The 13,795-nt window shown below is 39.2% G+C and overlaps 4 protein-coding genes and 2 non-coding genes across 8 annotated transcripts; 1 reads left to right on the top strand and 5 right to left on the bottom strand.

Moving 5' to 3' along the window:
- Window positions 1-58: 58 nt before the first annotated feature.
- Window positions 59-1,297, bottom strand: LOC106448216 (rac-like GTP-binding protein RHO1). 2 transcript variants are annotated; one of them, XM_048776750.1, is made up of 6 exons: window positions 1,168-1,297; window positions 978-1,065; window positions 761-870; window positions 602-665; window positions 389-519; window positions 59-306 (listed from the first exon to the last, which is right to left on the bottom strand). In XM_048776750.1, exons 1-6 carry the CDS (start codon window positions 1,264-1,266, stop codon window positions 205-207), a joined length of 594 nt encoding a protein of 197 aa, XP_048632707.1. In that variant the 5' UTR covers window positions 1,267-1,297; the 3' UTR covers window positions 59-204. The 2 variants fall into 2 exon arrangements, with proteins under 2 accessions (XP_048632707.1, XP_048632706.1); XM_048776749.1 differs by having other exon boundaries at window positions 978-1,281.
- A 906-nt stretch (window positions 1,298-2,203) lies between these two features.
- On the bottom strand, window positions 2,204-3,917 carry LOC106448208 (protein POLLENLESS 3-LIKE 2). Its single transcript, XM_013890131.3, has 3 exons — window positions 3,684-3,917; window positions 3,387-3,599; window positions 2,204-3,293 (listed from the first exon to the last, which is right to left on the bottom strand). Exons 1-3 carry the CDS (start codon window positions 3,834-3,836, stop codon window positions 2,376-2,378), a joined length of 1,284 nt encoding a protein of 427 aa, XP_013745585.2. The 5' UTR covers window positions 3,837-3,917; the 3' UTR covers window positions 2,204-2,375.
- Window positions 3,918-7,278: 3,361 nt separating this feature from the next.
- LOC106448192 (serine/threonine-protein kinase rio2-like) lies at window positions 7,279-11,051 on the bottom strand. Of its 2 annotated transcripts, none has more exons than XM_013890116.3 (14): window positions 11,035-11,051; window positions 10,725-10,821; window positions 10,598-10,644; window positions 10,452-10,522; window positions 10,253-10,366; window positions 9,434-10,188; window positions 9,247-9,335; window positions 8,913-9,030; window positions 8,677-8,750; window positions 8,542-8,589; window positions 8,242-8,401; window positions 7,910-8,044; window positions 7,709-7,810; window positions 7,279-7,619 (listed from the first exon to the last, which is right to left on the bottom strand). In XM_013890116.3, exons 6-14 carry the CDS (start codon window positions 9,566-9,568, stop codon window positions 7,470-7,472), a joined length of 1,011 nt encoding a protein of 336 aa, XP_013745570.2. In that variant the 5' UTR covers window positions 9,569-10,188; window positions 10,253-10,366; window positions 10,452-10,522; window positions 10,598-10,644; window positions 10,725-10,821; window positions 11,035-11,051; the 3' UTR covers window positions 7,279-7,469. The 2 variants fall into 2 exon arrangements, with proteins under 2 accessions (XP_013745570.2, XP_013745577.2); XM_013890123.3 differs by having other exon boundaries at window positions 7,709-7,804.
- A 135-nt stretch (window positions 11,052-11,186) lies between these two features.
- TRNAD-GUC lies at window positions 11,187-11,258 on the top strand. The gene has a single exon. It is a non-coding gene; the product is annotated as a tRNA-Asp (tRNA).
- A 49-nt stretch (window positions 11,259-11,307) lies between these two features.
- TRNAV-AAC lies at window positions 11,308-11,381 on the bottom strand. Its single transcript has one exon. It is a non-coding gene; the product is annotated as a tRNA-Val (tRNA).
- A 296-nt stretch (window positions 11,382-11,677) lies between these two features.
- Window positions 11,678-13,268, bottom strand: LOC106448184 (proteasome subunit alpha type-7-A). The gene is made up of 3 exons (XM_013890111.3): window positions 12,987-13,268; window positions 12,296-12,710; window positions 11,678-11,990 (listed from the first exon to the last, which is right to left on the bottom strand). The coding sequence occupies exons 1-3, from the start codon at window positions 13,157-13,159 to the stop codon at window positions 11,826-11,828; spliced, it is 753 nt and encodes a 250-aa protein (XP_013745565.1). The 5' UTR covers window positions 13,160-13,268; the 3' UTR covers window positions 11,678-11,825.
- Between the last annotated feature and the right edge of the window lie 527 nt (window positions 13,269-13,795).

The raw sequence follows: 13,795 nt of genomic DNA, 5'->3' as shown, positions 1-13,795 counted from the left end.
TTTATTGGTTTGTTAATTTGTAGCATGGGACTGAATTGCATAAGAAAAAGATGTTACATTTGAACAAACTCCATTAATATATAAAAAAGACCAAAACCAAACATGGGTGTCTCTGTCCATTAACACATTGATGCATTGTTAGAAGATCTTTAATATACCAAAACCAACAAATATATAAAAACAAGAGCTTTCCAACATTAATCATCATAGGATGGAGCACGCCTTTTGCGCTTTGCTCTTTTTCTTCTTCTGCTTAGGCGGTTGCAACACCACTCGTATGGCTGCATCAAAGACAGCTTTCACATTCTGCATTTAAACATTAGCATTAAACATTACAACTCTGTCCTAATGGTACAAACACTAATATTGAATGTTGTTCATGTGTAACCTCTTGAGATTTGGAACTGCATTCGATGTAAGTAGGTGCATCTATTAGCTTCCTCAGCTCCTCTCCCTGAGCAGTTGTAATCGGGACAGCGCCAGGATGGTCGACGAAGAATTGCTTATCATCTCGAAGATCTAGAGAACAACACACACACTTGTGTCACAACTAGTAACTTAAAGGTGTGAGTGAGGTCATCAATGAAAAGTAATCTCTCACCAAGCTTTGATCCAACAAGGATGATTGGGACACCAGGCGCGTAATGTTTCAACTCCGGGATCCACTGCAATACCCACACACAAGTGTGAACCTTGTCAGAGAGAGAGAGAGGGAGAGTAAACAACACTAACACCAAAACAAGATCTTAGATGGATTTACCTTTTTGGAGACGTTTTCATAACTGGCTTTACTGATAAGAGAGAAGGCCAATATGAAAACATCTGCTCCACGGTAGCTTAGTGGTCTTAATCTGTTGTAATCCTCTTGCCCTTTTTTATTCATATTACCCCAAATTTTACAAAACCTCAGATCCAAAAAGCACAAAATCCATATTATAAAAAACATAAAAAGAAGAGAGTTATTATCTGAAAAAAACCTGCAGTATCCCACAATCCAAGATTAACGGTGGCTCCATTAACCACAACATTTGCACTGAAATTATCGAAAACGGTTGGCACATAATCCTGTATAATTAGAGAAACCAAGAACGTACGTGATGATGAGATGTTATTATACAATAAAAAAAATGTATTTAAATACAAACGAATATGAGCATTGGAGATAACCGTAGGGAAAGTGTTGCTTGTGTAAGAAATCAGCAAACATGTTTTTCCGACAGCTCCATCACCAACCGTCACACACTTTACGAATCTCGATGCGCTCATTGTCCCCCCCCCCCCTGAAAGCTCAAAATATTTGAGCTTTCAGATCTCCAGAACTATTTGAAACAGGCTTTGAACTTCAGACCCTTTTGCTCTCTCTCTCTCTCTCTCTCTCTCTCTCTCTCTCTCTCTCTCTCTCTCTCTCTCTCTCTCTCTCTCTCTCTCTCTCTCTCTCTCTCTCTCTGTGTTAATTTTCTTCTTCTTCTGATGCTCAAATTCAATCGACCATCTGGACATTGAGGATCGAAAGGAACAGACTTTTGTCCCAGAAATGAGAAACCCGTTAGCTCAAAGCGAGAGAAAGAGGGGAACTTGACAGAAACAAAAAAAAACAAAAAAAGAAACGAATAGTTTGTTACTTGTTAGTTAGCTTTCACCGGCAAAAATGGCGTTGAAACGTTCTCTCTCTCTCCCTCTCTTCTCTTTTAATAGCTCTGGTTTCTGACAAACTTACCAATCGATTTTCTGTTTATTTATTTATGGATGATACTATATTTTATTTAAGGAGTTGTTGTCTTTTTCTGCCGCCCAGTCAATCTTTTATAACGCCAACGATATCATTAAAACTAACAACAACTAAACAGAATTATTCAAAAGTTGATTAAGAGGTAGGTAATGTTAGTTGCTCAATCATACCTACATACTATACTACTCTCCCCTAACTCTCCTCCTAATGATTTGACATAACCCTTTTCAATCAAGGAAGCTCAAATCAGACTACAAAAGATGATATTCGTTCCTGCTGAGATTAGCTTTAATTACAAAAGATGATATTCGTTCCTGCTGATATTCATTCTGTTACATCTCATGTTATCTTCTTCAACCATTGGATCCTCTCACCATTAAAGGATCCTAAAGTTTATGAGGCCTGATGATCCATTTATATATATATAAGTTTGGGAATGGATGATCTGATACATTTTAAAAATTGGGATCAAAGTAGATTGGCAAAGAACATCATATTAGCTTTCATTATTGGTCAATAACAATAACTGTGAACAATAATAAGACAAAAAAGAAAAATGTAGCAACCAACAACACTAAGGAGGAGAATAAGAGCTCATCTCCCTTTACTTGATAAATTAGAGAGCCGATTGAGATAATATATAAACTCAGGCTCTTGGGCTTAAGCAGGACAAAGTGATATCCTGAAACACCTTAAGCCTCTTCTTGTCCACTTTCTTCTCTGTCCCCAAAACTGCCATGATCATCGCCTCTTCAAACTCCTTGTTGTCTGGCAATCCACAGTCTATCGCTCTCTTCTCCATCGACAGTCTCCTCTTCGTGTTTGTCTCTCCCTCATCACCACCATCACCACAGCTCAACACTCCCATCGTTTGGCTCGACGATCTCGTCCTCTTCAGCTTCTCGCTGTTGTTGATCAGCTTCGATGAGAAGAAAGGTTTTGCATCCACCCTCAATGGATTATTGTTTACTACCACATTCACATTCACGTTCACGTTCTCGTCACCGTACCCATCATTGCTCGGCTTCGGTTTAGCCTTCACGCCCTGTTCTCTACAAGGCTGAGGCTGCCATACAGAGGAAGACCCGAACATCTCGTCGAACAGCTTCCTCTGCTCGACTCTATCACCCCCTCCTCTCCTCATCATCTCAGAGCCAAGATCAGTAAGCATCTCCTGCGCTCTCTCGTAAGCTTTCAGATGAGAATCCACTCCTCTAGGGCCATCAACCACCGCGGGCTTCACGCGACGTAGCGTCTCCTTGGCTTCGTCGATCCTGCCTTGCTTCATAAGGCAGATCCCGAGGTTGCACATCTTGTTGTTGTCCGGCGCGATCGATAGAGCTCTCCTGTACGCGTCTTCGGCTTCCACGAAGTTGTCTCTCTGCATCAGAGCCCATCCTAAGTTCCCCAGTAGCCTTGTGGCTTCTTGCTCCACGGAGACTTGAAACTTCTTCCCCTGAGACCTAGCGGTTTTGGTTCGCTTGCCGTTAAAGGCGAGGCCTTTTTGAATGAGGAAGAGTTTGTGTTTCAGAAGTGCGATCTGGTCGTCAAGTCTCCCACATCTCTGCAACAAAAAAAACAAACAAACAATCCAAATCAATACAGAGGAAACAAACAGAGGATGCTCTGTTTTTTTTGTTTCTTTGTGTTAAAGGACCTTGTAGAGATCGAGGAGGATGTTGTCGAGAGATTCCTGAGCTTGATCTGAGCACCTGACTCGAAGAGATTTAATAGCTTCGATGGCTTCTTCTGCTCGATCTTGCTGCTTCATAACGATGGCCATGTCTTTGAGAGCGCTGTCTACTCTGTCTCCAGCGTTAATGGCGGACCAAAACAGAGGAATTGCTCTCTCGGGATCCTTCTCCACCAACTGTGTATCCATTATCAATCAATCAATCAATCAGGTGAAAACGAATAGACGCAGAAGACAAGAAAGGATGTAACTTTAAATCACCTGAACGTTCTTGGCTCTGACATATGGACTGTCTCCGACAGGGACTTTGTGGATAGCGTGAAATGATTCAGACCGAGTGCGGGAGATGCCGAGTGGCTTTGCGGGAGAGCTCGGTGCGGATTTGGTCGGTCTGAATACATCTTTCATCATCATCTTTGTAGTGAATAAAGATAAATGAATCGAATCGAATCTCAGAGGAGGATGGGTGAGGACGGCTTCAGCGAGAGAGATCGGAACTTATAAAAAGGTTTAAAATTTCCGACCGTTGAGGTCACTAGCCGTTGTAGTTTGTATTTTTTTTTTCTTTCTTTCCATTTCCGCTTATTGAGGGAGCGCTTCTTATCTACTCCCTAAACTTGCATTGTATTTTCAGATTCGCCCCTTTAAAACAAAATCAATCAAATTTAGACAAGTATCATTTGAGATATTTTCTAGAGTAATTGCACTCTACACATAAGGATTATAGTGAAATTAGGTGAATACACATACAGTGTTTTCTTAGTTTATGTCATAAATATTTATGACCATTTTACCCCTATTCCATATAAGATTCTAACCTCTTTTTTTTCTTGGGATTTTTACTTTTACACAAAAAATATCTACGGAGTCTCCTCTCTCTTTCTTCTCCCCCTTCTCTCTATCTTTCAACTTTTGATCTGTGTTTGGCAGTCCGAGAGATGTATCTGTTTGAGGATAATTTCTTTTAATCTTGTTGTCTTCTCGATGAATCTGATGCATGCGGCTTCGGATCATCTTGATCATCGGTGTAGATCTACTTATCTAAACCCTGCGAAATAGAATTCGACTACCTCGTTCGCTACGACGAGACCGTATCCGGACACATTAGCTACGGCTTATCACCGAGCTCGAGGGTATTCAAGTGAAGCGGCTTTTTATTTGGGTGGATGTCAATGAGATCAAGGTCGATCTACCTCCCATGGTTTCTACAATTTAGATGGTAGCTTATGGGCTCTGTTTAGGGTTCTAGAGGATGTCTTGGAAAGTGGATCCAGAACAAAGCAAATATGCTTTCTTTACCTAAGAAAATCTTTGCGTAGGGTGATGAACCGGTGGGAATCTCAGTGACTCTGTACCATAAACCGTGTGCAATTCAGAGAATCATAAACGCTCTTGAAGTTGATGAAGTAGAGGCTCTGCGTGTGTCTCCATTTGGGAAGTTCGTCGATACTGCAGAGCTGCCAACATTTTCCAGAAGATTTGTGAAATATATCATTTCACGGCAGTTTTTTTTCTGAAGGTCGCCATGATGTTTGGGAAATATATCTGTTCAATTCATGTTTGCTCGTGTTTGCTCACTTCAGAACATGAAGCTTGTCTTATAAGATTCCACAACTGGAGTTAGGTTCATAATTTCATTAATCATGAAATCTATGATGTGTCAAGCTATATACTTCTTTATTCACTCAAATTATATTATCCCTGCTCTAAAATGAATTAATCATGTAATTTGTTACATGGAAGGCTATAAATGACTAGATCCAGCGGAGCTATTTATTATCCATGTACTAAAAATGACTCCCACTAACACCTCCAATGGTGGATAAAAATCACCAGTGTCTTTGTAATTACACGGCTAACCTATGCGTTTGATATGTATGAAACGACCGGTCAACATTTTAAATAAAATTTGTTGAATGTCAGGATCAATATCTCCAATGGTTCACTCTATTTTTTACTCTAAAATAGAGTGACTCTATAATAGAGTTGTGATATATTCCAATGGTACTCTATTTTAGAGTGAAAAATAGAGTGATGAACAAACAAAAAACAACTTACTCTATATATAGAGTAAACCCATTTTTTACTCTATTATAGAGTGGAAAATAGAGTACCATTGGAGCATTTTTACTCTAAACTCTATTTTAGAGTGAAAAATAGAGTGGGGTTGGAGATGCCCTAAGACCATCTCCAAGGGCACTCTATTTTTTCCTCTATAATTTACACAAAAATAGAGTAACTCTATTATAGTGTAACTTTTGCTCCAATGGTGTTACTCTATAATATAGATGAATGTCACTTTTTCACTCCAAATATAGAGTAAAATATGACATTCCTCTATATTTCACTCTATAATAGAGTAACTCTATTATAGAGTAACACCATTGGAGCAAAAGTTACACTATAATAGAGTTACTCTATTTTTGTGTAAATTATAGAGGAAAAAATAGAGTTACATTGGAGATGCCCTAACGTATTCATTTTTGTGTAGTCCTCATTATATTCCTTCTAAAAAGTTTAACCATACTTCTTTACATATTGTTAATTTAATATATAAACAGTTACATAAAAGTTTAACCATCCAAAAACCTCCCACATCTTAGCTAAACTTTAAGATAACTGTTTCCAAAATACAAAGACAATGATAACATAGATCCGAAGCTGATATAATATCATAATACAAACCACACGAGCATTTGATCGAGTGAAACCAATCAACACAAACCATCGGTGTTACCAAAGTGATTACTTCTAATTGAACTATACCATGGTTATACACGACCAGCGTAGCTGGTTATACCTGGCTAATATATTCATTATACATTTCAGGTCAACAATTGTTTTGATCATATCTGCCTAAGACATAGCCAACTTAGTACTTGGCCGGCTATATTTCAGTTTACATAGTCAAATAGAAAAGTATCCCATAGCAAAAATTTATTATAATTGAACATAAATTCTATTATCGGAGTTAGCCGGATATTATTGTAACTATATCTGCCGATCTTTTTTGTTAACCTGAAAATAAAACAGTAGAGTAATTATATTGTAACTATATCTGGCTAATATATTCATTATACATTTTCTCCTATTTGTCTAACTTGTATCCGGCTAATATTGTATTTATATCTAGCAGACTCTTCTATATCCGGCTAATATGTTCAGTATACAATCCATCCACTGCCGGAGATCCCTTTCAAGACCCACCGTTGTTCTCGAACGGGAGCTCACTCATCGATCCCAGCAGTTCAAGCACCACCAAGCCCTCCACACCATAACGACTCACCGCCTTCCCCTTCACCATCGGTCGAAACACTCAGAACTCCAATAGGTCGCAAGGAAGGGACTGAGACTGCACAGTAAAAAAGAAGTTTAGAACCGGATCTCGTCCTCTAAAGATCCGTACATGCATGACCACCGCCGCAAAATCACAACCTGGACAAACTGGAAACGCCGACAACAAACAGCACCGCCACATTAGGCCAGCGAAAGACCCTAAAACTCGAAGATGGAGCTCCGACCATGAACAAGAAAAAAAAGAAAACGAAGGGATCACGGAACCATTACGGGCAAGAGCACCGGCGACCGGAGGGAACGAAATCTGATCGAAAGAGGACTGCTTCTAAAGAAAGGTTGGAGAGAAAAAGGGGGAGGGAGGAGAGAAGTAGGGTAAATATTTACCAGAAAAATGAATTTTGTTTAGCATTTCTTACTTAAATCTAGATAAAATCCTAATTTCTTCGGGAATATAGTATAGGGTTACTATGGTAATCTACTTTCACTCAAAGAATACATTAGCCCCCCAGAAAACAATGTTTTGTGTATTTACCTAATTTGTCAATCTTTTATGGGTTTTGAACAAATTCACTCTTTTTTCTATATAGAAACTGAATTTTCATCTAGTATTTAGATTCTTGTCTATCGGAAAAAAAAAAGTCAACATGAGATTAAAAAATAGGCCCGTTTACAACATTGAAAGGCCCATTAACGTCTTGCACAGTTTTGTTTTGTGGTATCAAAATTGCTGTGAAAAGTTTTATCACCACTTCACCAGCCACTCATGTTGCTGTGGATCTTGGAGTTTTGGGAACGGCCTCCCTTGTCCTTGTATGTGTTTCTTGAAGACTGTGACTTTCTACCTCCCCTGGCTGCTGCCATGGCTCTGCGTCTTTGCTTGCCTAGTTTTTTGTCCAGCTCCTGCAAAGCAAGCAAAGGAAGGTTGCATATTTTGTTTAGTTAACTCATATACTACTCTCTTGAGTCTCTACTACACACAAGATACTAACCTCGTCTCTTCCAGCTTCATTTTCTTCATCTCCACTGCTTTGGCCTTTCTCACTATCATCCAATTCAACTTCTGCCTCAACTTCATCTGATCTATTCTGTTCCTACACATCATGCAGAGAGCATATAGTGTAAGCACAAGGAGGAGGCTACATAAAAGAGAGAATGTCTCAGTTATATGATGAACTTGGAAATTTTTATACCTCCTCTTGCAACTGTAGTGATCTCATTTCACTTAGGTTTCCTTCTTCATTTGACTCAAACGCCTGCTCTTCATCATCAGATTCCTCATCCTCGTCGTCGGAATCTGTACTCTTCTCCAACCCACCTTCAATAAACTACACAAGACAGAAACCACATGTTCATTTTATATACCATTCACAGACAAGTGCTGCAAATTAGACATTAGGCCGCCTATAATTCACATACATACGCAATACCACAAAGCAATCGATTATACATGTTTCTTTAAGTACATAACAGGTCCAGATAAATAAGCAGAGATATTATTACTGAGGTCATAGGGTGGACATACTTTATCAAGGTCATTCTGCTCCTTTTTAGTGAAACCACTAGCTTCTAGTTCTCTATCCAAAGCATTGGCATCTTTAGTTATATCATAGAAAGATGGTCTGCTGTTCTCATCCACTTCCACCTCTGACTCATCCCTATCTTCTTGGAAAGACATATTAAACCTGGATGAAAGGAATTGAGTACACAGAAATTGAGAAATATGTTTTTCTCCGAGATAAGGAGACTTTAAGAATCAGATCATATGCTACTAGGTAATGTGAATAGATGATATGTAAATAATAAAAATTGATTGGTAACTAACCTTTTTCTAAAAAATTTGAAGATGCATTCGATATCACGATCAAAGTACCTGAAAGAAAGAAACAAAATGCATAAACAATCATGCATGATAAAAGGAGGACAGAGCCATGATCCAGAGATGAGATATCTCGCATACATTTGTGCATTTTGGTGTGAAACAGATACCATTTGAGGAAAGTCAATCATCGTTATCTTCTCTTCATCATCAATCTAAGATATACATATATAAACAAAGGTGTAAGCAGAGAAAAAATTAGAGCATGATTACAGAATCATGTAACGAGGCTGCTTCAAATAGATGCATGCAATTTTCAGTAAAAAGTAACTTACAAATACAAGAAGGCATTAATCAATTCTAAGTATCTATCTCACCATGATGTTGAATTCATTGAAATCACAATGAATTAGACCATGCTCAGCCAAACGAACAACAATGCCAATAATCTTCTCGAAAATTGTCTCAGGGTTCTGTAACTGCTTCACCTGAACCCTGTCATAAACGAAATGTGAAAGATGTGATTCACAGCAGCAAGGTTATCACTGTTTCTTAGTGAGTGAGTGAAGCAAATGGATAAACTTTTAAGGAATCTCGAATCCAATGCATCAAAAGCTATCATTAGATGATACTTAAGACAAACACAGCCATATAAAAAAAAAAGAATAACAGTTTTTATCCTTGTGTGAAGATGAAGGTATATATCCTTACATGGGGTAACCCTGCACAAGGGACATGATAACACAGTGCCTATTGCAGTCGATAGCTTTTGGAACAGGAAAGTCATGTTCTTCCAAAGCCTGCTCAACAGGGAGAACCAAACAAAAACATTAATAAAAGATGATACACTTACAAGAATAGTTTGACACTAATGATGCAACAAGGCAGTAATAATAACCTTCATGAAAGCAAACTCCTTGAGAGCGGCAAGACGGGAGAGATACAACCAGCTGAAACTACTGCGATGCCTCAAGTAGTCACGCTTAGATTTGACAGCCCTAAAGGAGGTTCTCCCTAGTCTATGCAACTTCATTGCCAGCTGTGTTTAAAATGGCGCTCGCCTTTTGCGCCATGGCGCGAGGCGCACTCAGGCGACGGCTCCATCGCCATGTACCTCCTAGGCGAGGGTGGGTTCCGTAAGGCGCTCGCCAAGTGCGCATTGGTCATAAGGCGGTGCCTTAAAAGGCAACGCAAAGGCGAGCCATGGAGACGATGACGTTAACCGATACTAAACCACGTAGAAACCCTAACTTAATAAATGGACCAACCTTAAACCAAACTTAAAACCAAACGTCTAAAAACTTATCAAAACCCTAGCTTGCTCTTGTAGAAAAGCAAAGTTAAAAACTTAACAAAACATGGATCTCACGGACTGTGTTTTGCATAAGGTTAGTACGTACTCTCTTCTCTAATCTCATGGGGCTTTCTTCTGATAAAAACTATTTAATAAAGGCAAAATCACGTGAATGAAATTTGTATATTACGCACGGATACATAACTAACGTAGTCTTCAAGTGGGTCTTCAAGGCGAGCGCTTTCTTGCGCCATGGCGCAAGGCGCAAGGCACACACCTTATCGCCTTGGATCGCCATGCGCCATTTAAAACACAGATTGCCAGAATCGTTCCATCTTCCTGAGCCACCTCAAATATGTCTATATCCCATAACTATCAGCTCTCTTAAACACACCAATGAATCAAAAATAAAAAAAGACTTACCAGACTCTTTACCAACCCCAATCTGACGACCAACACCGGTAAAGACACCACGGTTGACCAATGTCTTAATGGCAAGAAAGTCGTATCCCAGATAAGTGAGTCTGAATCCATCATCTTAACGACGAAAACAACAATCGTTAAGACTATGCCAAGCAGGAAAAACTAGTTAATGTCTTTAGAGGGGAAGAGAAGTAGCCACATTTAGAGCGGTCGTGATGCAAAAGCTTATACTTGAGCAAGTTCGTCAGGACTTTGTATGTGCCTCCATGTCTGTGCAATTACACAATATGCTTCATCACAACGAGGAAGTAAGGTTAATGAAAGAAGCACTAGATAAGGGCATACTTTAGACCAGCAATGCGATCAACGAGCTCAGAAGGAACAATCTCATGCTGCAAATACCAAAGTAGTTTCAGAGAAATTCAAAAGCTAGTAATACAGGATTAATAAAAAGGAATAGAGAAGGGCTGACGTTTCGCATTCCCATCTCCACAGCAGTGAGAACTCTAAAGTCATCTTTGGAAAGATATCTCAACACATTCACGTCAAGCTTCATCCTTTTTTTAACTCTGATTCGAAAGATAAAAACTTTCTCAAATTTGATGTAGTAACTGAATGAAACCCAAAATAACAACTTAAATGTTTAAACTTCACAGCTAGAGAGTTAAGAGAGTAATCAACATGGTCCCTCTACGCAACAAGTATATTACGATTTAATCTCAGACAAGAACAAAGAACGCACGTATTTGATGTAAAGCAAAGCTGAATAAGCTTTTTCTTACCTGAAACTTTGAGAGCAGAGCGAGAGAGAGAGAGAACGGCGCAAAGGGAATAAGTTTTTAGTTTTTCACAAAACCCCCGAGTCCGAAACTAACCAAGTACTAAAGATACTATAACATATAATTTATGCCGTTCGCAAAGATTTTTAACAAGAGTCGTTGTAGTATAGTGGTAAGTATTCCCGCCTGTCACGCGGGTGACCCGGGTTCGATCCCCGGCAACGGCGATAATATTTTTTTTGTATAAAATTATTTCAAAATTAGAGGTAAAAGAATTGGCTTCGTCCAGGCTCGAACTGGAGACCTTCAGTGTGTTAGACTGACGTGATAACCAACTACACCACGAAACCCTTTTGTTCTATTGTGTTACAATGGGAAAACTAAGTTCAATGAATCGGATCCTATGTGCTAACTTCGGAGCGGCTTTGATTCAAAATTATTCTGATTCATAACATTATTTTGTTTATTATGACGGTTGGCATCAGTTGATGGGTCTTGAATGTTGTTCTCGTCCTGTTATGTTTGTCTACAACTGTAAGGAGAAGATGCATAGATGACAAGAGTATTCATGAAACATTCGCCAGAAACAAGAAAGGCCATAGGTTCACCAAGTAGTACTATGAACTGCTACTTTTTCATGGCTAGATTCGCTAAAAATGTTAAAATTAAAGATTTAAAGCAAGAATGTCAAACAGGCTAATGGTCCGACAAAACAAATTCACGCAAATATCTTTACTTTGAACCAAAGTTACAACTTGAAAACTGAGACCGTTATTGTAAGATCTGGCTCATGCTCAGGTTTCCTTTGAAGGGCCTTTCCTGGCTGCTTCTGCAGCAGCCTTCTCTGCTTCGATCTCGGCCACAATAGCATCGATTTCAGCTTCTTCTAGCTGCCTTAGAGTACCTTCCTCCCGTGTCATTAGAGCAACCTCAATGTTCTTTCCCCCACTCTCAACTACCTGCAAATTTGCAAAGCTCATCAGCTCTTTACAACATTTCACTAAAAGTGTTCTGCAATATAGGCTCCTCAAACATTATTCTCCAACTCAATAAGTAAAGTCTCCTAAATTTTTTCAGGACTTCTTAACATTCTCTAACATTGTCACCTTTTGCTATCTTGAACTTTAACCTAAAGCCAACTTTCAAGAATGGAGAATCATACAGGTGGTTCTTTCTAGATGATAAGTTTAGTAACAGGTCACTCGGCAATAAGTAAAAGGAAACCTACTTGGTCTGGTTTTAAAAAACGAAAGGATAAACTAACCTCAAGCAGAGCACGGATAGCAAGCTTCACAGTTTCTTGTCCCGACGTTTCTTTATAATTCTTCTCCAGAAACTCCCTGATCGAGTTTGAGTTTCTCCCGGTCGCATTAGCCTTCCAAGCAGAGAACGTACCCGATGGATCAGTCTGATAAAGCGCGGGAATACGAGTGTATGGATCAAAACCAACAATAAGAGTGGAAAGACCAAAAGGTCTCACACCCCCACTTTGAGTATACTTCTGCTGAAGCCCAGCAATGTACCGAGTGATGTACTCAACAGTCACAGGATCCTCCAACGTAAGCCTGTGGCTTTGACACTCGATCCTCGCCTTGTTTATAAGGACACGCGCATCAGCCTTGAGCCCAGCACAGGCCAATGCAACGTGGTTATCAAGACTCACAATCTTTCTTGCTGATCTGTGAGAAGAAAACACCATAAAGGTGATAACTTTATTCGATTCCAACACTAAATATTAAAACTTTTTACATAATCTTTCACAGAAGAGGAGCAAAGGTTGAGTCTTTACACACTTAAAACAAAAAAGTGAAGTCTTTTAACTACGGATCAGCTCTGATTCTACGATCTAACACTCCCAAGTTGATACAAAACCCTAAAATCAAGTTTCATTTCAAATCGATTGACCTAAATCAAGCGACCCAGGTGTGGCATCGGCAGAGATCGGGGAGCTATACCTTGTATCCTGGAGCTTAGGGGTGGATTTTTTCTCGACGGCGAGGACTACAGTATCGGTGCCGCGGACTCCGACGGCGGCGTTGCCCTTACGGACAGCTTCGAGGGCGTACTCTACCTGGAAAAGGTGACCGTCGGGGGAGAACACTGTGATTGCTCGATCGTATCTCGCCATCTCTCACTCTTTTCTTCTTCTCTGTTGAGTGTTTCTTTCTCTCTTTCGTTTTGTTTAAAATCGATTCCAACTTAGGCGACAAGCCAGATTTCTCCAGTTCGGTTTTTAATCCCCTGCGGACAAGTTCACGTTTACGGTCCTTCTAGCCAATGAGAAGGAATCATCTGTGTGGATTTGTTTCTATGTGGGCCTTAGATTAGCTACATTGGCCCAAACTCAAACAGTATAGGCCCTTTTTCAGTCGGTCGTAAGACCATCAGCATTAAGGAAAAAATTCAATTGAATTTCTTGTTAGTTTGCACAAATTAAAAAAAAAAAAAATTTCTTGCTGATACATTTTAATATTTAAAATTCTAAACTGATGACAATAGTGTAAAATAGTATTTCTAACACATGTATGAATCTAAAACTATCCTCATGCCTTTAATTCCTGTATTTTTTTCTATTTTGTATTGGAGAAACATTGGTGAAAAACTAAGTTAATTTATTTAAATATTTTGCTTATTTTCTTCATACAAAATGACAAGTGTTTTACTCAAACATATAGGAGACTACGGCTGTAACTGGATGTTAATAAAAGGAATAAATGAAATTAAAGGAATGATAATTAGTGAGATCCAATGGAATGAAATTAGT

The sequence above is a fragment of the Brassica napus genome, chromosome A3 (assembly GCF_020379485.1).
Source record: "Brassica napus cultivar Da-Ae chromosome A3, Da-Ae, whole genome shotgun sequence".
In the NCBI taxonomy this organism is placed as follows: Eukaryota; Viridiplantae; Streptophyta; class Magnoliopsida; order Brassicales; family Brassicaceae; genus Brassica; species Brassica napus.
The sequence above is the reverse complement of the archived record's forward strand: the minus strand, read 5'-3'. Positions and strand labels throughout refer to the sequence as shown.